The 22,150-nt window shown below is 46.5% G+C and overlaps 1 protein-coding gene across 3 annotated transcripts in view; it reads right to left on the bottom strand.

Annotated features, from left to right (window-relative positions):
* Positions 1 to 2,729: 2,729 nt before the first annotated feature.
* The window catches only part of H6PD (hexose-6-phosphate dehydrogenase/glucose 1-dehydrogenase), a 158,244-nt gene continuing 138,823 nt past the window's right edge, over positions 2,730 to 22,150 (bottom strand). Inside the window, exons 2-6 of one of the 3 annotated variants that reach the window (XM_081201487.1) lie at positions 18,995 to 19,111; positions 16,771 to 17,418; positions 11,362 to 11,479; positions 6,839 to 7,108; positions 2,730 to 6,415 (exon numbers count right to left, since the gene is read on the bottom strand). In XM_081201487.1, the coding sequence (XP_081057613.1) occupies positions 5,055 to 6,415; positions 6,839 to 7,108; positions 11,362 to 11,479; positions 16,771 to 17,400 (2,379 nt within the window). In that variant the 5' untranslated portion in view covers positions 17,401 to 17,418; positions 18,995 to 19,111 and the 3' untranslated portion in view covers positions 2,730 to 5,054. The remainder of the gene's footprint in view (positions 6,416 to 6,838; positions 7,109 to 11,361; positions 11,480 to 16,770; positions 17,419 to 18,994; positions 19,112 to 22,150) is intronic. The other 2 variants (XM_081201488.1, XM_081201489.1) reach the window with 2 other exon arrangements.

Below are 22,150 nucleotides of genomic sequence, written 5' to 3'. Positions count from 1 at the left end.
TCAGAAATGGGCAAGCAGAATGATCATGGGGGTGACCCTCAACGCAGACAACACTGAGCCAGCAGGACCAATGGTCTCTCTTGAAGACCTTAGTTTTTTCAAGTGGCGCCACCTGGTGATCACAACCGGTAGCGCAGTGCCTCTTGCATCCTTCCCGCTGGGTCACGCTGGCCTGTTGACATCCCTTGACATCACAGTTGGGAGAACGCCCTTCTGCACATCAGCCTTGGACATTCTTTTCCCTTGGTTTATGTTGTCAGAAGAGTGGGTTGTGGGGAGAATATTTTGCTTTTATCTTTGGATGAAGCAGCTGGGGGGCTGACCAGGCCATTCTGTTCAAGGAGACAAGAGATTGATTGCTCTGGTTGCACCATAAAAAGGGGATGCATTTGCTGTTCTCCAGTCCGCTAGGGGCATGACATCAGAGAGCATTGCTGTGTTATTGTGCCCCTGTGGGTCCTCAGCGCATGGGCACAGATAAGAACAGCAGCTTGAGTGTGGAGGGGAGGAGGCCAGTCACTGGGCTGACGGGAAAACAAAAGCTCATTCGGCCCAGACTTTTCCTAGAATGCTATCTCAGAACAGCTGGGATCCCTCTGACCTTCCCAGTTGCTAGAATAGGGCTCCATCTGCACTATACATTTAAACATTTTAAACAACCATGGTTCCCGCCCCGCCCCCCCAAATTCTGGGAGGCTGTTAAAAGTGCTGAGAGTTGACCCCTTTCCCCACCCTCACAAATACAACTCTCAACGTGGTTTAACCATCAAGGAACTCTGGGAGGGGAATAGGGCTCTCCTAATAACTCCCATGGTTGGACAGTGTTCTCGAAACTACCAGCATGAGTTTGACCAAACTTCAGGAGGCAGTGGAAGACAGGAGGGCCTGGCATGCTCTGGTCCATGGGGTCACAAAGAGTCAGACATGACTAAACAACAACAATAACTCCCAGAATCCTTAGCAAACCACAGTTCCCAGGATTCTTTGAGGGAAGCTGTGACTTTGTAAGGCCTGAAAACCAGCTGACAGGTCACATGACTCAAGTTTTAAGCAGTCATGGCCTCCCCCAAAGAATCCTGGGAAGTGTCATTTACTAAGAGTGCCGAGAGTGGTTAGCAGAGGAGACCCGCTATTCCTCTTAACAGAGCTGCAATTCCCACAGTTCCCACAGGGACTGACTGTTAATACTCGGGGACTGTAGCACTTTGAGGGTTTAATAGCAGAACAAACTCCCTCAGAACTCTCCTTCACTGGAGGTTTTTAAGCAGAGGTTGGCTGGCCATCTGTCACCTGTGATCTCTGCACTGCAGGGGGCTAGATTGGATGACCTTTGGGCACCGCCCCATGAGGAAAAACAGGAAGGTGCTACACACCCCTTCCCAAGCCTTGCTTACTAGGGTTGCATGGTGGCAGCTTCCAGTGAGATCTCTCAGAGCTGTCACAAGATCTTGGTGGAAGCCGCTGCCTACAAATCTCTGAGTCTATGTTGGGGAATAGGGCTCTCTTTTCAACCCTCAGCACTCTGCACCCCTTTTTAAATGGTTTTTATCAATGCACACATAAAATGCATATATTTGCACAATCAGAAAAAAATTACATATTCAGTCAAAACCTCGGTGATGGAAAAAATACCCATAACAAAACACAATCAGAAAAAAATTACATATTCAGTCAAAACACCAGTGATGGAAAAAACACCCATAACAAAACACAACTCCCAGACGCCGTGGCTGTGGGAAAGCCATCAAAGTGAAAGCGCTGAGTGAGCTTTTTGTTAGTGGCTTGGGTTCCCCAGGCTGTTTCAACACCAGCATGGTTCCCTTAAGAGAGGGGCCTTCAGCCAGGTTACTCATAGAACAGAAGAATTCTAGAGCTGGAAGATACCACCAAGGGTCATCTAGTCCAACCCCCCGCAACTCCTACTGTCAGAAAGTTCTTCCCAATGTTTAGCCAGAATCTCTCTTTTTTGTCATTTGAATCTATAGGCTTATGCTAAAAACATTTTTGTTTAGGGGAGCCTCTCCAGACACGCGGAAGTTCTAATTGATTTTCATTATTTTCAGAATGTTTTAAATAGGCTAAAGTTTGCATTAAAATGCACATATTTAGTGAAAGTAACCCACAATGATGCATTAATTTGGGGAAAATCACTTTCCAAAAAAATGTACAGTTGTACCTTGGATCCCAAACACCTTGGTACTCGGACATTTTGGCTCCCGAATGCCGCAAACCCGGAAGTGAGTGTTCCAGTTTGTGAACGTTCTTTGGAACCCGAATGTCCAACGGGGCTTCCAATTGGCTGCAGGAGCAATACTTTGGTTTCTGAATGTTTTGGAAGTCGAACAAACTTCTGGAATGGATGCTGTCCGACTTCCTAGGTACGACTGTATATTGGGTGAAATTGCACACAAAAATATTTTTTAAGGAGAAATTCACACTAAAATGTTGATGGATTTTCTTGAGGATTTAAAAAAATTGCAAACTGCTGCAGAAATGTGAACTGAATTGATTGGAAAAATTGTAAATTGAGAGAACCAAAACAGACAGATACATCCCTGGTTAAGATGTAACCCACCCTATGATCAGTGGAACCGATGAAAGGCAGGATATTAACCAAGGAAACAGGCGAACAAACAAGCAAAGGAACAAATATCAAAATATAATTACATTTAAAACATTTTTCTCTACTTATTACAAGGGTGAGACTTTTATTTCTATTAAAAAAATCATTTATAAAATTAAAAAAGTTTTATTTCCAGTGTTCACTTACAAAAACAACTTTTTAAATGATACATAGTAAAAATTGTGTCATCTAAGCAATTGTAGAGGGCATTCCTACCCCGTAAATGTTTAAATACAGCAGTAGTAGTCAAAGCTGCAGCTGGCTTGCTGCAGGAAATCTGAAGAGCCTCTGTTCAAATCCCCACAGAGCTTGATAGTATTTATAGAAGACACATCTCTTATACTAAAGCAGTAATTCCCAAACTTTGACGTGGAAAAACTGAATTAATCAAAGAGTAATCCCAGAGCAGGTGGCTTCAGAGGAGGTTTCCTGCTGCATCTCTGTATGATATACTGTTCTGGGGGAGAGAAAAAAGGCCAGCCTGTGTAGGTAGGTACATCTGCCATGATGGGATTGCTTTATCCCATCACTGCTGCCACAGAGAGGGGCTTACAAGGGGGGCTGCCTGTCGCATCTCTGTATGAACCACTGCTCTGCCTCTTTTTCAACCAGACTCCTGAAGAAAGGGAGGGAACATGGGCTTCACTGAAAGTGGACAGTGGTTGCTTTTACATACTCAGGTCGTTTCCACATCACAGTTCTGAAGCACAATTCCTAGTGGTGCAGCAATAAAACTGCAGCACATTTGCAAAGCTGGTATGGTTTCAGATTGGATGGGGGACCGCATGTTGAGATTCCTGCCTTGCAAGGGATTGAGCTACGTGACTCTTGAAATCTCTTCCAACTCTATGATTCCATGGCTTCTCCTCAAAAATCCTGGGTACTGCCATTTGTTAAAGGTGCTGGGAATTGTAGTTCTGATATTTAACCTAGCGTTTCCAGGATTTTAGAGGGACCGTGTGCTGTGTAAATCATAGAGTTGCAGAGTTAGAGGGGACACTAAGGGTCATCTAGTACAACCCCCTGCGATGTAGGAATGTATGGTGTGGCTGCGGTTTACATTCATGCAGTCCTATGCCACATTTTATGGGAAAATCAGTAGGAACACAAAACAGACTTTGAAAACCACTGGGTTTTTTTAAGCCTAGTTTAAAAGAAACTCTTAACAAGAAAAAGTGGAAAACACATGTAACAGCACCACCTTGTGGCAGAATCTAGTCGTCTTTCCTCTTTTTGCCATTCTGCTTTGATGCTAGGAACTGGCTTTGACATCCACCACCCTGCAAAGGGATGAGAAAATCCCCTAGGCTAGCACCTCAATGCAGCATTGAGCTAGGCTCACCTAAGGACACTAAAATTATCAGGCGTAGGAAAGCTTTCCTCCTCCCTGGATCAGGCTGCAATCCAACTTTCACAGGTTTTTGGGACGGCTGGAGTTTTAATACTCTGCAGGAGGAGTTGCTCAGTGCAAATTGAGATCTCAGGTTGTGCAAAAGAAGTTCATGAATTTGCATATCGGTTCCCTTTGCATGAGTTATTCAGAAGAGGAGTTGTGGGTATGTGTGTATACCAGCGCAGTGTGTATTCTCACACCCACACGCGCGCGCGCGCGCGCACACACACACAAACACACACTATCTTTTGTATATTTATAAATTTTATATATTTATAAATTTCATATATTTATAAATTTATATATATGGAGAGAGGCACCTTGGAGCCATTTACCAGGAGCCAAAACCTACAAATTTCCAAAGGGCTTTTTAAGCAAAGACTTCCACTGTGGATGTTTTAGGGCATTTGTGAGAGGCAGATCATTTATAAGACCCCCCCTCCTTTTCCTCTAGAGGAGAGGGGAAAGTGAGGCACACAGCAGTGAAGAGACCTGAGCATGGCAGAAGAAAGAGCCAGGAGGACCTCTCGGCTCTTAAAGCCACCACTCATAAGCTCACAGGTCCCAATCGTTAACCGACGGAACTCACAGCCACAAGATGTGGGAACAGGCATCAGCACAGACAGCTTTAAAAATCCAAACAAAACAGGATTAGACAAATCCCATAGAGTAGAATGGGTCGATCAAGGGCTATGAGCCATGATGTCTAAATGGATCCTCTGTGCACGGTGGCAGTGTAGCACATTAGGGACATACCTGAAGGGCCTGTCACATCCTGCTTTTAAGTTTGCGGGCCAGTGGTGAAATAAGGCCAGCTGTTGTCAGAAGCAGCAGGTTATCAGACAGGCCTTGGTCTGCAGATCTTTCTTTAAAAAATAAAATAAAAATACAGTCTCATTAAAAGCCAGTGGAACTCCCTGCCACCAGACAGAAGAATTTTCCTGAAGACAGAAGTAGCTGCAACAGCTGTCCGATATCCTGAATGCCAAGACAGGCAAAGGGCGAGGAGGAGGAGGTGAAGGCAGCGCTACTGGGGCATCATCCAAGCAGTGCCTCATAGTCCACGTACCATGCTATCTGGCCAGAGCTGGGGCTGACTCCGGAGACGGGCCATTTCTTGGGTTCGTGCCCCACCCTGCTGACTACCGTCACAATGTCATGCTTGCCCTTCCCCATCACCAGCACCGACACCCGCTTGGCCTTGTTGATGAGCGGCAAGGTGAGGGTCATGCGCTGGTGCGGCTTGACCGGGCTCTCGGTGAACACCACGCCCTGGCTCCCCTCGAGGCCCACGGGCGAGTGCGGGAAGAGCGAGGCCGTGTGCCCGTCGGCACCCACCCCCAGCAGCACCAGGTCAAAGCTGGAGTTGGTCACCAGGGCGGCGATCTCGTTGGCGTACAGCTCGGGGCCCTTGTCCTCTTCCACGCAGAGCCTCCGGTTGAGGTGCACCGGCATGGGGTGGATGTTGAAGTAGGGGACTCGGACGTGGCGGAGCAGCTGCTCATGCAGGGTGCCGAAATTGGACTCCAGGTCGGTAAGAGGGACGCAGCGCTCATCCACCAGCCACAGGTGGGTCTGCCTCCATGGGAAGCTGTAGTGACGCGTAGCCAACTGCCGGAACAAAGCCAGGGGGCTCGACCCTCCCGAGAGCGCCATGTGGAACTCCCCGGACCTCAGGACGGCACTTGCCGCCGCCGCTTCTATGTCTGATGCCAGCCGGTTGATCAGGTCCTCCGACCAAGCGGTGATCAGCTGGCTTTGCCGAAACCTGGACTGGATCGTCTTGTACTTGTCCGGAGTTTGTTCGTCCCTCGCGTCCATCAGTTCAATGGTCTCTTTTGCCACGAAAGACACTTCCCTGCCCACCATCTCAAAATCCAGGAGCTGCTCGTTCTCCCGCCCCCCTGGGTACAAACGCGGGACCTGGCTAGACAACCCGTCCAGCAGAGGCGTCCAAAATGCCCAGGATGCCAGCAGGTTCTCCACAGTGATGAAGGACTCTTTCTTGCCAGAGTAGATCCTGGAGATCAGGACTGAGTAGGCGTCCCTCTCTGCTACAGGGACGTAGACGTAGTAATCAGAGAGGGGCTGTCCAAAGATGCGCAGCTGGGGGTGGTCGTGGACTTCCTTCCAGCCGCTGTCCGGCATGGTGGGCTTGAAGAGGTTGCGGCTGACCAGGATGGCGGGCGAGTTCAGCTCTCCCTGGCCGATGTGGAAGATGATCTGCCTGGGCTTGCACTGGCTGCTCTCAGGGTCCCACATCGTTTCGTTCTGGGTGCAGTAGGCCCGGTTCTTGAAGAGGATGCGTACATAGCTGATCCGTTCATCCAGGACTTTCCCGGAGGCGAGGATGAAAGGGACCCCTTCCCAGCGGAGGTTGTCCAGGTGAACCAGCACACCTGAAACAAAAGATGCAGAAGTGTTGTTATTATTGTTACATCACAACTGTCTTGGTTGTGAGTCCTGGAAGACCTGCTCCCTGACTCAGTGGGCTTTCCCCAACTGGCCTGACTGACTCCAGCTACAAAAGCTGAGGCTGCTGAACAGACTCTTGGACTGGCATATAGCTTAGGCCCGGGGGCTTTTGTTAGGGGGTGGGGTTGTTGCTGTTAATTGATATTAATTTTTTGTATCTTTTATTTTAGATACAAAAATTACTGGGGGGTGGAGAAGGGCTCGTGCACCTTTAACAGGGAATTCCACTAAGTGACGCTTAACAGGCAAGCAGCTATTAAAAGTACCAGAGCCCCGTCCTCTTTTGCACCTGGGGAAGGTGTTTTCCAACTTTTGCACTTGGCCACGCTTACCCCCACTGGACTTACCTGCGAAGGTTGGAGTCCTGCTGAAGTAGTCCTGCCCCTTTTGAAGCTCCTCCCTCACATGGCTGTTGTATGCCACGTACTGGCCAATGACGGCGCTGGTTATCTCTGGGCTCTGGAGCGACGTGAAAGCCTGCAACTTGCTCCGGATGACGTCTTCGGAGCTGCTGATATTTGCTGGGAGCTCCATGGCAAGGAACATTAAGATCTCAGTGAGGTGGTTCTGGTGGATGTCGCGGATGACCCCGTATTTTTCGTAGAAGCCAGTGCGATCTGAGCACCAGGGGTGGGAACAACAGTAACAACAACACATAAATGATGCCCAAATAGTGAGAGAAGCTTGGCAACCCACTGGTTTATTTATGGGAAGGGCTGTAGCTCAGTGGCAGAACTTCTGCTTGGCATGCAGAAAGTCCCAGGTTCAATCCCTGGTATCTCCAGGTAGTTCAACCCCCTGCAATGCAGGAATCTCAACTCAATGGACTCTCCTTGATGCAATGATGCCTCGGATTATACAACTCCGTGTAGACCAGTCTTCCTCAGCCTTGGCCCTCCAGATGTTTTTGGCCTACAACTCCCATGATCCCTAGCTAGCAGGACCAGTGGTCAGGGCTGATGGGAACTGTAGTCTCAAAACATCTGGAGAGCCGAGGTTGAGGAAGCCTGGCGTAGACAATACTGAGCTAGATGGATCTATGACTTCAAAAATCTTTACACCAGTGGGTATCTATCTTGGATTTGAACTGATTTTATTACGTGTTGCTGTTTTAAACTGTTTTTGTATTTATAATTGCTTTGCTAATTGTTTTTAGATACAATTGTTGTTAACTCTTTTCATACAAGCGACTGATGTACACATGGTGTTATATTTTAAATTGCATTGAGATGCCACAGTGGAAGTGATTCATAAATGAGATTTATAATAACAACAGCAACAGTTAGTAGATCTACAGAAATTTATGGACCCATTAATCATGCCCATTAATGTCAATGGGCCTACTCAGAGTAGGACTAACATTGGAGACAATCCATTGTGTGATATTCAACTAAGTTTTGGTCAAAGGAGGCCCACTCAAATCAACAAGCATGACTAAGTTAGGCCCACTAATTTCAGTGTGTCTTCTCTGAGTAAAACTTACTTGAATACCTTCCAATATTTCTATGCTGCCCAACAAGAAAAGTTTCCTGAGCAGCTAAGAATAGTTTTTTTTTTAAAAAAAAATGAATTAAATGCAAAAGCATTTAATTTAGAATTTAGGAGATTGGCTGCCTCTTAACATGGCCATCATGACTATATTATTATTATTATTATTATTATTATTATTATTACTCAATGAGTTTCATGGTTGTGTGGGGATTCGAACCCTAGTCTTCCAGGTCTTAGTCATACATTCAACCCACTACACTATGTTCACAAACCCATCCCCCATGAATTTATCCAATCCCTTTTTAGAAAAACTAAGTCATAAATGTGTTACTATAACAGTGCCTGTGGACATGCCATACATTCAAAGCACGCGCCCCTCAAAATAATCCTGGGAACTATAGATTGTTAAGGGTGTTGGGAATTGTAGCTCACTGAGGGCTTAACCACTGTTCCCAGGATTCTCTTTGGGGGGGGGGCGTTCTTGAAATATATGTTGTTTATGCAGCCAAAATTTCCCTACTCCAGCTGAGAACCTAAGAAGTTTTAAACTTCTGCTGTGCATGTTTGCAAAACATAGGCAAGAGCCCTGTTCACCCGTGGGCTGCTACTGAGCTCCTCGGGAGGAAGAGCCAAGCAGAAATGAAACGGAACAAGAATAAATTGAAATAAAATTAAAATGTCAGACTGCCTGGAAGGAGCGAGAGGTCCTGCTCAGCCTCATACTGCAGTGCCCTTGAGAGGTTACAGAAAAGGGTTAGCTGCAGGCCTTCCTTTCAACAGCCCTGGCTGGCTCATATCTTAGGCTGCACACATGCACCATCCCTTTAAAGCATCCCTTTAAAACACTATTCCTCCATAGAATTCTGGGAACTGTAGTTTACCCATTACAGAGCTACAGTTCCCATTATTTTAAAACTACGGCTCCCAGGACTCAGTGTGTGGTTGTGCTTCAAATGTAGGAAGTAGGAGCCATTCAACTTTACGCAGAGTAGATCCATTGATGTTAACAGACATAGCTGTTCATTTCAATGAGTCTACTCTGATTAAAACTGAGTGGGCAACCAGCCATGGTGTGTACACAACAACACCTGGAGATCAGGTGTGATGAATATGTTGGATGTGTGTGTGTGTGTGTGTGTGTGTGTGTGTGTGTGATGCATATGTTGGTGGGGGGAAGAAGTGGGAGGAAAGAAAGGCAATTTAACTCTAGGAGAACCCCCTCCCTCATTTCTCCTTGGTGCAGACGATCTCTCTGCAGATGACAGTGCGACTCTCTACCCTCTTAAAAACTTTGGAACCGAGAACACCCCATCTCCTTCCAACCCGGCGCACATTCATTAACGTAATCAATGCTGCACACACATTTTGGCACAGGACCTGGGCAATGCAGGCATCACTTGAGCATTTGGGATGGGGGTGGGGGCTGGTGGCAGTGGGCTGCCAGCAAATGAAAGATCACCCCTTGGAAGTCTTGCAAGGCGGAGAGAAATAAGGAGACAGCCTGATGGCATTGGGTTAAAGCCAATGCTAGACCTACTCAAGAGTAGACCCACTGAAATCAACTGCCACGGCTCGCTCAGGTCTGTTCATACTGAGTAGGTCTCAGCCGGCGACTATTCCCTTTTTTTCTCAACCAGGATGCAGGGAGCAAACGGGAGTTTGCCAAACCACAACAACTTTAAAAAGAAAAGAAAAATCACTCAAGTATTTTATTTTTTTTAATAAGGCAATGGCTAACTGGCACAGCACCCCCGCTGCAGGGAACGAAGGGTGGCCAAGCGGCTGTCCCCAGAACGGAGGCAGGCGGCAGGTGCAACCGGCGCTGCGGAAGTAATGCAGCAGCCACTGCAGGGAAATTGAGCACAGCTGTGTCCTTGAGTTCATGGGGACGTGAGGCCTGGCTTGTCCTGACGGAGCTGAGAATTGGGGTCGCAAGGAACAGGACCACAGCCAGCTTCCAGGGTGGGGAAAGCCCTGCAGCCTTCCCCACTCCTCAATAGTACTAGAATGGAAGGCGGGGAGGGGGCTTCATTCAATGAGGATTGATTTGCAGCCCAGGGAAAACCGCATTATACTGACTCTGGCGACTTGTGCATTGGGCATGAACACAATTATTACTACTACTACTACTACTACTACTACTATTATTATTATTATTATTATTATTATTATTATTATTATTATTATTATTATTTATTATCAGCACCACCCATGTATTAATTTCCCCCTAAACCGCCACCATCTCAAGGCAATTCACACGTGAGAGCGTTTTCCAGAGTGGTTAGAGCGCTGCACTAGGACCTGGGACACGAGGGTTCAAATCCTGCAGTGAAACTCACTGGGTGACCTTGGGCCCCTCACAGTCTCTCAGACCAGCCTACCTCACAGGGTTGCTGTGGGGATGAAACCACTGTCTTGAGGTGATGTACATATCAGGTAATTCAAAATACAGTGGTACTTCTTTTGTGTCTGTATCTTGTGCTTTATTCTTGGCCTTCCCCCCACCCCCCCCCCAATAAACTTAGAAATTTCCTTCTGCTATCTTTTGAGGCAATCATCTTTCACCATTACTGGGACTGACTGGAAAAGAAATAGCATTTTTGGCAAACATTCATTTTTACCGCTGCTATTTTTCCTAGCAAGGAGAGATTCATTCTGCTCCATGTTTCTAATTTTCTTTTTATCTCAAACCACACTTTTTCATAATTATCTTTGTAGATATTTTTGCTTCTTGATGTTAACAATTTAATGATCTTCATAATTTTACAATATGCAGAGAACAACATGTGCTGAAAAATCAGAGAGAGTAACTGAGGGAAGTCTTGGGGGGGAGGAAGGGAGGGTTATTTTGGGGGGAGGGTGAAAATGGGGGAAAATGAAGAAGATCATATGTTCTGATAATTTGTTATATTGAAATTATTAATAAAAATCTTTTTTTTTTAATAAAGAAGACGACACATTCCAGATCTGCAAAGGGTCCCCTTTCCCATGGCCATATCTGTATCAGATATTTAAAGCGCCAAAGCATCCTGGCAACTGTAGGGTTTTGGTTTTTTAAGGGTGCTGGGAACTGTAGTTCTGTGAGGGGTCTCCTAACAACTCCTAGAATCTTGAACAAATTGCAGTTCACAGGATTCTTTGGGAGAAGCCACGAAAAGTAGTATAAAAGTGCCTCCACACAACACATTTAAAGTACACGGCTTCTGCCAAAGGATTCTGGGAACTTTAGTTTGTTGAAGGTGTTGGGAACTGTAGCTTTGTCATGGGCAAACCATAGTTCCCAGGATTCAGAGAGGGCCCTGTTTTATTCAAATATGTGACTGTAACCTCTGGCTTTTGAGCTACCCCTCCAGCGGACTTCAAATCAAGACTCACGTACTCTTCACATCCACTGTCTCCTTCAGGACAATTTCCACCCTTTCAACGTGATGCCGGTTCCAGATCGGATCCAAATGATGTCGGTTCTGGTCTCGGAACGGTAAGATGTGAGCCACAGCCTTTGGGGAGGAAATAATTGAGATGAAAGGGTGGGAAGGGCAGGGGAAGACAGAAGAGATATTTTTTAAAAAATCAAAAGCAGAGGGATAAATGTTTAATTGCTTCTGGGGACTTGGCACAGAATATAAATAAATTACTGCGACAACTACGGAGATGACAGGAAATTCCACACCACGGGAAATTCCACACTGAGAGCCAGTGTGGTTTAGTAGTTAAGAGTGTCAGACTAGGACCAGGGTTCAAATCCTCACATTTGGCCACTGGGTGTGACCTTGGGCCAGTCACTGCCTCTCAGCCTACCTCACAGGGTTGGTTTAAGGACTAAATGAGGAGCAGGGGGAAAGCCATGTACGTCACCTTGAGCTCCTTGGAGGAAAAGGTGAGATATAAACGCAAAGAATAAAATGAACAGATAATAATTTCAAATAATAGTTTAAACAATGTGCTGCATGAAGAAAGTCCTTTCTTCCATTTGTCTTGAATATCCCAAAATCCACCTTCACTGGACGGCCCCAAATTCTAGGACGATGAGAGAGAGGATGAGAAAAACCTCTCTCTCCATTTTCTCTGCACCAGGCATCGTTTTTTGCATCTTACATTCTTATAAACCTCTACCGTGTCCTTAACAATTTTTCTAAGCTAAAAATGCCCAAACGTATTTCCTCATACGTGTGTGTGTTGCCCCTTAATATCTGATTCAGCATGGGGTGGGGTCCTGATATTTAGTCAACTAACAAAAAACAAGCTAACATTTTAATGCACTGTTGCCCTCCTATAGCCAAACACTGGTTGAACTGAAATATTTTATTTTTGGGGGTGGAGAGGTACTGAAACCCCCCCCCCAAAAAAAACACCCAAAATTAATTCAAAGCTGTATTTAGATTTTATTTTTACTTTGGTGGGAGGAATGCTGGTAGAGATTTTAAGTCACGACCCTTCCAATAGTATATAACTAACATTTAATTTGGATTTTGAGGGGGAGAGGAAACCAAGGTGCTGGAATTTAGTAGAGGAGGGGAGAGAGAAAATTGGCAAACGGACAAAACTCTGAAGGTTTCATCTGAAAAAGCCTTTACCTGCAAAAAATAAATAAAAATGTACACACACCACACACTTTTGAATTCCCTGTGGACTCAAAAGTGGCTGAATCAGACAGATGCTGTGAAGATCTAACCCCCTGCCTCCCCAGGGGGGTTGGAGTTGCTGAGGTAAATATTCAAAGGCCAATATTCACATTACCAATGCAATACAGTGGTACCTCAGGTTAAGAACTTAATTTGTTCTGGAGGTCTGTTCTTAACCTGAAGCACCACTTTAGCTAATGGGGCCTCCTGCTGCCGCCGCGCTGCCGGAGCACGATTTCTGTTCTCATCCTGAAGCAAAGTTCTTAACCTGAGGTACTATTTCTGGGTTAGTGGAGTCTGTAACCTGAAGCGTATGTAACCTGAAGCGTATGTAACCCGAGGTACCACTATATGGCTCTGGTTGGAGGATTTCTTTTTAAGCAGGGGGATATCTCTTTCTTAAAAACCGAAAGCACAGCTCATGGCCTCAGGGCCTTTCAAAATGGACACCTCAAGGCCCTTCTCAGACATCCAGGGTGCATTTCTTCCTCAAGTGATGGAGGCCTTGGCTCCATAGATGCTATTGGAAACAGTCCTGGCTTCCCTCAGGGAATCATAGGAATTGTAGTATTTAAGGTGCTGAAAGGAGGACCCCCCCACACACCATTCCCCTCACAGAACTAAAACCCCCAGTTCCTAGGAAGAAGGAATGGTTGTTAAACCATTCTGGGAAGTGTAGCTACGTGATGTGGGGAAAGAGGCCTCCTCTCAGCACCCTTAACAAGCCACAGTTCCCAGGACTCTTTGTGGGGAAGCCATGACAGTTTAAAGTGGCATAATAGTGCTTTAAATGTATGGTGTGGACGAGGCCTCAAAAAAAGGCAGTCAATCCGTGTTGGGACGATACCAGTTCAGACTGCAACTGGAGGGCTACATGATAAAATGCTCCCACAGAGTGATGTAGGCAGGTTGGGGGGGAGTCTCCCCCCATGTAGAAAGCTAGCATGTCAGGAGCTTGGCTCTCCTCGACATGTGAGATATCTGTGTGGAGAGAATACTGCATTTTGCCACGTGCTGGTCACCGCCGCGTAACAGTCGCACACCCCCTTTTTGGGAAAGGAAAAATCGGCACAAAAAGATGTGATCGCTATGAGGCAAAATGCTGTATGTTTGCCTGGAAAGTCCCCACCTGCAGTCCAGTCTAGACACTTCTGTGAGGATTATTCATTCAGACATACATTCAATTTATGGGAATGCCTGCGGCTTGAAACCCCAGGGAGCCACTGCCAGGTAGGCCTATGGTTTGGATGGCTGGCTAGGAGAACAAAACAAAAGGCCTGTGTTGTATTATCTGTTTGTGTGGAACATGGTTGACCCGTGAAAGGTTAAGATACACCTTAATGATCTTTGTGTGAAACTTGGGCTGCATACACAGAAGACATTTAAATCGCATTCCACCCCCTCAAAGAATTACGGGAACTGTAGTTTGCCTCTCACAGAACTACAATTCCCAGAACCCTTAACAGACAGATCCCAAGATTCTTTGTGGGGTGGGTGGGTGTGATACTTTTTAGATATATGGTATGAACGCAGCCTCAGAATAAGGCTATGTCCTTGCAGGAAAAAAAATACAAATAAAATTTATAATTGGGAATAAAATTAGAAAAATGCTGATACCACGTTTCAAATTTTGGGGTTTAACTGCATCAATACTAGCCTGCGTGACAATAACAAATACCCGATTACAACTATCCAGAATCTGCTTCCTGAACCAAGGAATAAAAAACCCTTATCCTTCACTGGCGCCACAGTGACATATTCCCCCCCCCCCACTGCCCATTTTGTTACTGCCTTGGAGCTAAAGACTTTGCCCCCTTGTAAAGCTGCCTGATCAAAAAACAAACAAGCAAATGTAAAAGAGAATTGTGCGTGCTCCACATTCCTTATCAAATTAAAAGCCTCGTTTGGAAAATCTGGCGCTTGGCTGACTCTCCGTTAGCGAGAGTGTGGAGGGCGGTCGGCGGGGGTTGATGACTCAGCGAAACTGAGGTTTCTGACCTTGGTTGGGAAATCAGGTGGATACAGCTTTGCTGGTGTGGCCAGTTTACAGCAGTGGTGGGAGCTAATAAAATAACGGGCCATTATTACTTGGGTGGGGAAACGCCTTCGTCAACAGCAGCAAACTTTTTCAGGCGACCTCCCCCTTGGCGAGTTAAAATAAAAACTAATCTCCAGTGCCCCCTACCCTACTCTATAAAAAACAATCTTCAGCATAGCAGTTTGCGCAACCCTCTAAACAAGATAATGGCGTAATAAAATTCAAAACAGCAACGATTAATTGCGCATTTGCTCAAAATCCAGGTAAAACTATTTCGTTTAATTAATTCAACAAAACAAATGGCACCAGCTTTTCAAAGTCTGAGAGTCATTTACACCTCCAGTGCCTCACTGCTTCCCTTTTGCCTCTTAGAACCCCCCAGGTAATTCCACCACAGACGCTGGGAGCACTGGTCTACAGCTTTATATCATCACGAACGCATAAGAACATAAGAAGAGGGTGAGGCCAGTGTCCCATGAAGTCCAGCATCCTGTTCTCACAGTGCCAGCCAGGTGCCCCTAGGTGAAGCCCTCAAGCAGGACCTGAGCACTAGAGCACTTTCCCCACCTGAGATTCCCAGCAACCGGCATTCAGAAGCATTGCCGCCCCTGGCAGTGGAGGGAGAACATGGCTATGGATAGCCCTATCCTTCAGGAATTTGTTTCATCCAAGTTGGTGGCCATCACTACATCTTACAACACTGAGCCCTGTGGGATCAGGCCAACGACCCATCCAGCTCAGCATCCTATTCCAACCAGATGCCCCCCAAAAGCCCACAAGCAGGAGCTGAGTGTGACAGCACTGGTCACTTCCAACAGCTGGTATTCAGAGGCACAACAAGTCCAGCATCCTGTTCTTTCGGTGAACAAACAGTTGCCCATGGGAAGCCCTATCCATTTGTATTCCTAGCAATTGGCATTCAGGGGCAACCTGCATCCAACAGTGGAGGTCAGGGTTAGTAGCCACAGATGCATGGAACTGAAGCCCACCTTAGCCCAGGGGATGGGGAATTTTGGCTCTCCAGGTGTTGGATTCCAACTCCCATCAGCCCTGACCAGCAAGGCCAAAGGTCAAGGACGATGGGAGTACAATGACATATGGAGGGCACCACATTGACTACCCCTGCAATTTCAATTTGTCACCTTCCTGTTCTAAAATTTCCCAATATTTTGGCCATCACTTTCTGTTATTGTACATGTTGATTCAGTCTTGCTTTTTTCCAGGGGGAATGTTCAGGGACGCGGACTTAGAAAAAATATTGGGGGGGCCCGGGAAAGCTCATGAATAATAAATAAGCTCATGAATATGCAAATAAAGTGGCTCCGGCCCTAAATAGGGCAAGCCACGCCCCCCAGCCAGCCGATTGGCTGGCTGGGAGGTGTGGCCAGTCGGGATTCCCCTGTTCTCGCGGGATTTCCGGCAGTGCCTCCGATTAGGGCGCGCGGCTGGCTGGCTGGCGAAGGAGCAGGCGGAGGGAGGAGGAGGCGGGGGACGGCGGCGGCGCTCTGCTGAAAGGGCGTCCGCCCGAGATTATTGGGGGGGCTGAGCCCCCCCAAAAAATTTTTTGAGGGGGCTCGAGCCCCCTCAAGCCCCATGGAGTCGGCGCCTATGGGAATGTTGCCAGCCTCTGCTCACCTGCCCCAACCACCCTGGGCATGTTTTCCAGAAGACGAAGTTAAGAAAGTCTGTTTTAGAATGCCTACTTTGCAAGTAGAAGGTCTAAGATTCAACCCCTGGCATCTCCAGGTAAGGCTGAGAATGTCCCCATCTGAAATCCTGGAAAACTGCTCCCAGTCAGTGTGGCCAATACTGAGCTAGATAGTCTAATTTGGGATAAGGCAGCTTCCTATGTTCCTATATCTTATGGGAAGAGCTGTAGCTCAGTGGTAGGGCATCTGCCTTGCACACAGAAGGTCCCAGGTTCTATTCCAAGTGTTTCCAGGTAGGGCTGGGAGAGAACCCTGTCCAAACCCTGTCCAATATTGCCTACACAGACTGCTGCCAGTCTGTGTAGGCAATATTGATCTAGATGGACCAATGGCTTTACTCATGTTTACTTACTATGTTTACCAGCAGCTTCCCATGTTTACCAGGTTATATCCCCTCCAGTTTTCACAAGGAGACTCACCTGTTTGCCAAGGTAGTGGTCCACCCTGTATATCTCCTCTTCCCGGAAGAAAGTCCTTAGCTCATCAGCCAACTCCTGGGCTGACCTGAGATCATGGCCAAAAGGCTTCTCCAGCACCACCCGTAGCCACAGCCCTGGCGGCGGCCTGCAGCTGCTGTTGATGTGGCGGGCAATCTCTGCGTAGGCAAACGGCGGCACGGAGAAGTAAAATATCCTGCCTGCTTCTTCCATGCCTTCCTGGCTGAGCGTGGTCGTAATCTGCCAGTTTAGGGTGGCGTAGTCCTCTGCTGTCTTGAGCTGGTGATAATCTGTCAGTTTGATGAACTGGTCCTTCAACACAGCACACCTGTTTGGGGGTACGTCTGAGGGACAGGCCAGCCTCTTCAGCCGTTCAAAGACCAGCCTCCGCCCTCGCTCAGGCTCTGTCTGAGCGGCCCCATGGAATGTGAAGGTATGCCCGTGGCTCACCTCGTCCAGGTACAGCTGGAAGAGTCCTTGCCACAAATACTTATTGGCAAGGTCTCCTGTGGCACCCAGGAGGACCACCGAGATGTGGCCATGGGACTCTCTGGTCTCAGAAGGGAGGACACCCCAGAGGAAGATGAGGGCGAAGAAGGCTCTGAAAAGCATCTTGGGAAACACAGAGAGCTGGAAGGAAAGTTTTAAAAGCTATGATCATTTCCTTTCATTTAAAAAAATCTCTAAGCGATTTACATAAAATAAAAGTTATCAGTAAAAGTCAGAAGTTAAAACAAGTTTGCCTAATGTCACCCCCAAAATAAATACATACATACATACAATCAGTTAAAAAATAACTGTCCTTGTCCATTCATAGAATCGGAAGGGACCCTGAGAATCTTCTAGTCCAACCCCCTGCGATGCAGGGATACGCAGCTGTCCCTTTTGGGGATCAAACCTGCAATCTTGGCATTATCAGCATCGTGCTCGAACCAACTGGGCTATCAATATAAAATTAAACTTTAAGGATTGTAGTAGCCAACTCAGTCCTATTCAGAGTAGACTCACTGACATTAATGGACATATGTGATTGTTTCCTTGCAGTGATATTCCACGGGGGCATACATGGTTCTCCCCCTCCTCATTTAACCCCCCAAACAACCCTGCAAGGTAGTTTAGGTTGAGAAGCAGTGATGGGCTCAAGGTCATCCAGCAAGCTCTATGGTCAATTGGGGGATTTGAACTCTGGTCTCCAAGGTTCTAGTTCCAATACTCTAACCACTACACCACACTGGCTCTGGTTTGAGGAATTTTTTTCAATGCGTTTACTCTGGGTAGGATTAGCTTTGCAAACAACCCTAATAATGTATCATCCTCTTGATATGTTGGGGTTTTTTTAATGCACATTCTCCATTCAGCTGTCAATAATACCTCAACATGTATTATGGCTTTGTAAGCCACGATTTTAAGATTTTAAAAACAAATACATCTGTAAATAAAACTAGTTATTACAAAAGCACCCTTATGACCCCAATTCAACCTCATTACAAGGAATCAGATCCCCCTAATCAGGGCACACTGAAATATCCTACAACTTAGGGAAGTGGGGTGAGCTCCTTTACCCTTTTTGGTAGCGGTATATAACAACCCAGGTAAGGTATGGAACGTGGGTGGTGCTGTGGTCTAAACCGCTAAGCCTCTTGGGCTTGCTGATCAGAAGGTTGGTGGTTTGAATCCATGCAATGAGTTGAGCTCCCATTGCTCTGTTCCAGCTTCTGCCAACCTAGCAGTTTGAAAGCACACCAGTGCAAGTAGATAAATAGGTACTGCTGTGACAGGAAGGTAAATGGCGTTTCTGTGTGCTCTGGTTTTTGTCATGGTGTTCCATTACACCAGAAGCGGTTTAGTCACGCTGGCCACATGACCTGGAAATCAGTCTGTGGACAAACGCTGGCTCCCTTGGCCTGAAAGCAAGATGAGCACTGTACCCCATAGTCACCTTTGACTGGACTTAACCATCCAGGGGTCCTTTACCTTTTACCTATAACAATCCAGGGCCTGTCAGATGTTATGCACTACAATTCCCATCAGCCCAATAGCAGGGGCTGATGGGAGTTGTAGTTCAAAACTTCTGGAGGGCACCAGTTTGGTAAATGCTGGTTTAGGACCAGAAGACCTACAACTAGCTGTGCTCATCCTCCTCTACCTTCTAAACAAATCCCAGTCTAATTTATTGCCTTTTGCTGATCCTGCCATATAGACTTACCTAAGCCGTGGAATAAGTCGCCTGCCGAGGAACCAGCTTCTTTCTAGTTCTGCTGCCTTTTTGCCTTCTAAACTTGTGAGAAAGAATCTGCAAAACCAGTCTGGCTGCCGTGTTCAGCTGTAAGGTAAACAAAAGACTACAGAGATAAGCAACTCCCAACTTTTCCTGGTAAAACTAGACCCCTCCTATTCCCAGCAAGGGGGGGGGGGAGAATAATAATGCATACATTCCTCTCTCCTTACACCACTGTTTTATGTTCACCTTGGCTAACATCTGTCCCTCTCAGGGTGCATGGGAATGATTGATTTGATTGATTGATTGATTGATTGATTGATTAATTGATTAATTACACTGCAATTCATTTGTACAAAAACAATACCCCCCCCCCCAGTTTAAAATACCATAGACTGTTTTATTAGCCAAAGACCTAGGAGAAGAGGAATGTTTTTGCCTGGCGCCTAAAGATATGTAATGAAGGTGTCAGGGGAGACTCCTTGGGGAGAGCATTCCACTGCAGAAAAGGCCTGTTCTCGTGTTGCCGCCCCCTGGACCTCTCATGGAGGAGGTACATGAAGATGGGTTTCAGGTGATGCTTGCAGGGTCTGAGCGGGTTTTGTGGTCCTGAGCTGGTTAAGGTACACAAGGGTTTTAAAGAGGCACACAAAAGTGCTTTAAAGAAATAATTTGGGTTCCTTTATAAAGACACAGTTTTTATTATGTAGTTTGTGTTCTCATTTTGTATTTTTATGTTGTGAACCTCTCTTTGGTCTTCAGATGAATGGCAGTATACAAATAAAATATACCATGTAAAGATAAAGATCTCAGTGGGAAGAAGATGGCAGCCCTAAACCCAGCCTTGTAAATAGCTCTGTACAAGGTTCTAGTCCACAGTACACCTAAACTAGTCCCTTGCAGCTTGAAAGAGTCAACTCTCAAAAAGCTTCCCTGACTGGTTGCCTAAAGCCAATTCTTACTTGCCAGAGAGGAGAGTAGTGATTTGAACCACACTTGAGCTTGTGGTGTCAAATTAATAGCTACAAATGTGCAAAGTATGCCCTGATAAGTGTGTGTGTGTGTGTGTGTGCGCGCACGCGCACGCACAAGAGCATTTTTCTTTTGCTGACGAGACCACAATACCAGAGATGGATCCATTCATCTCCTTGGAGCAGATTCAGCAGCTTGAAATGCTTCTAACACATTCCTCCTCCCACCAGAAAACTCCCTAGTTACACAACACCCATCCAATTGCACAAAATTCACCTAGCTGTTCCAACAATATTTCTTTATCTGTGCCCAGTTGTCATGCAAATAAACCCAGACTATTTGAGGGGAGGGGAAGCTGATAATTTGCTTAACCGCTTCCACGTCAGATTGATCAAACAAGGAAGTGTGTGAATAGCACTGGACTACTGATTTTCAACAATCATGTGAGCAAAAGCAACTGGAGCAGTCTTGTGGGTGTATTGCTTGGAATATTATTCCTTGGAATAAAATCCCAAGGATAGGGAATCTTAAGGCCTAATGTGGCTTTCCAAACCTCTGTATCACCTTTGAGGTTCTCCCCAGGCCATGCATCACCTCCCTAGTCTCAGGCCACACTCTTAACTAGTCCTGCACATTCTAGCTTTTGCCTGTTCTTGAACTGTGACTCTTGCTGGCCTGGATGGAGAGGGGTGTTTGTGTGTTTGCATGACTGGGATGTACCATTCTGTACAAAGGTGGTGCCCATGGGAGGCCTTGAGCCAAGCAAGGCTTTCCCTGGCACTCAAGTAAGACCTCAACCCACTGAAACAAATATAGAATGTCTGGAGTCTCCTCCATGTTCACAGCAGTTTATCATAACTGCCCAAGAAGAGTCTGATTGCTGGATAGGACAAAGGCCCATCTAGTCCACCATCCTGTTCTCTTAGCAGTCAACCAGATGCTCCAAGTGTGAATCCTGGAAGCAGGACCTCAGTGTCACAGCAACTCTCCCAACTTGCGATTCCCAGAATCTGGTACTCGGACTATGGAAGTAGGAGAAAGTCACCATAGTTAGTAGTCACTGATAGTCTTAACCCCCCATGAATTGGTCCAATTGTTTTTTTTAAGCTAGCCGAGAAAAATAGAGTGACTAAGAGCGTAAGAAAAGCCCTTCTGGATAGGACTAGAAGCTTGTCTTGTCCAGAATCCTGCTCTCCCAGTGGCCAACTGGAGGCCCCAATGGGAAGCCTGCAAGCAGGACCTGAGCGCAACAACACTCTCCCCACTTGCAATTCACAGCAACTGTGGTTTAACAACCAACCCCTCTTCCCAGGGAACTCTGGGAACTGTAGCTCAGCAAGGGGAAGAGGAGTCTCTAACCCACCCTTTACAGTTCCCAGGATTCTTTGGGAGAAGCCAGTGACTGTTTAAAATGGTATGATACTGCTTTGAATGTATGATGTGGCATTTGATAGTAATCAAAATACAGAATAGGACTAAGGAACATACTCTGGTTTCTCTTCAGATCGTATAAATCTTTCGCCTTTTACTAAAGATTTCCGTGGAGAGGAACATTTATGAGTTTAAGTGAGTGCCTGAGGGCCCTGCTCCTTCCTGCCACTTACCACCTGGCCCAGGGCGGGGCCTGACAGGCCTCACTAGGACAGTTGTTATTGCCGGAGAGACACAGAGTGTTTTTAAAATGTTTTTAAAAATTTTCTCTGGATTTTTTGTATGTGGGGGGTGGGGGTGGGATTGATGTTTGGTTGGGCTTGGGGAATTATTATTTTTTTATTTTGATGTTTTTGTAATTTTTACATTTTTTTGTTTGTATTGTTTTATTGGTTTTGTTTGTTTGTTTAAGGTGTTATTGTGTTTTTAGGGGGAGGGGTCAGGGCTGCCGGGGAGTGGGCCCCAGCCCACAAAATGGCTGGGGCATGTTCCACAGGGGGGGATGCACTGGGACAACCGATCTCAGTGATCACGGGTAGGAGGAGGAGCTACGCTAAGACCAGACCATGTCATTACAGAGGAGGCAGGTTTAGTCGTTGTCTGAGGACTATCCCTGCCTCCGGGTCTGGTCCTGACCGGATGGATACTAGAATCAGCAAGGGATACCCACATGACCTGAAGGTGCTGCTGTGCAATGCCAGGTCAATGATTCATAAGACCACTGCCATCCATGGCGTGATC

The sequence above is a fragment of the Podarcis bocagei genome (genome assembly GCF_964188305.1).
Source record: "Podarcis bocagei genome assembly, chromosome: 7".
In the NCBI taxonomy this organism is placed as follows: domain Eukaryota; kingdom Metazoa; phylum Chordata; class Lepidosauria; order Squamata; family Lacertidae; genus Podarcis; species Podarcis bocagei.
The sequence above is the reverse complement of the archived record's forward strand: the minus strand, read 5'-3'. Positions and strand labels throughout refer to the sequence as shown.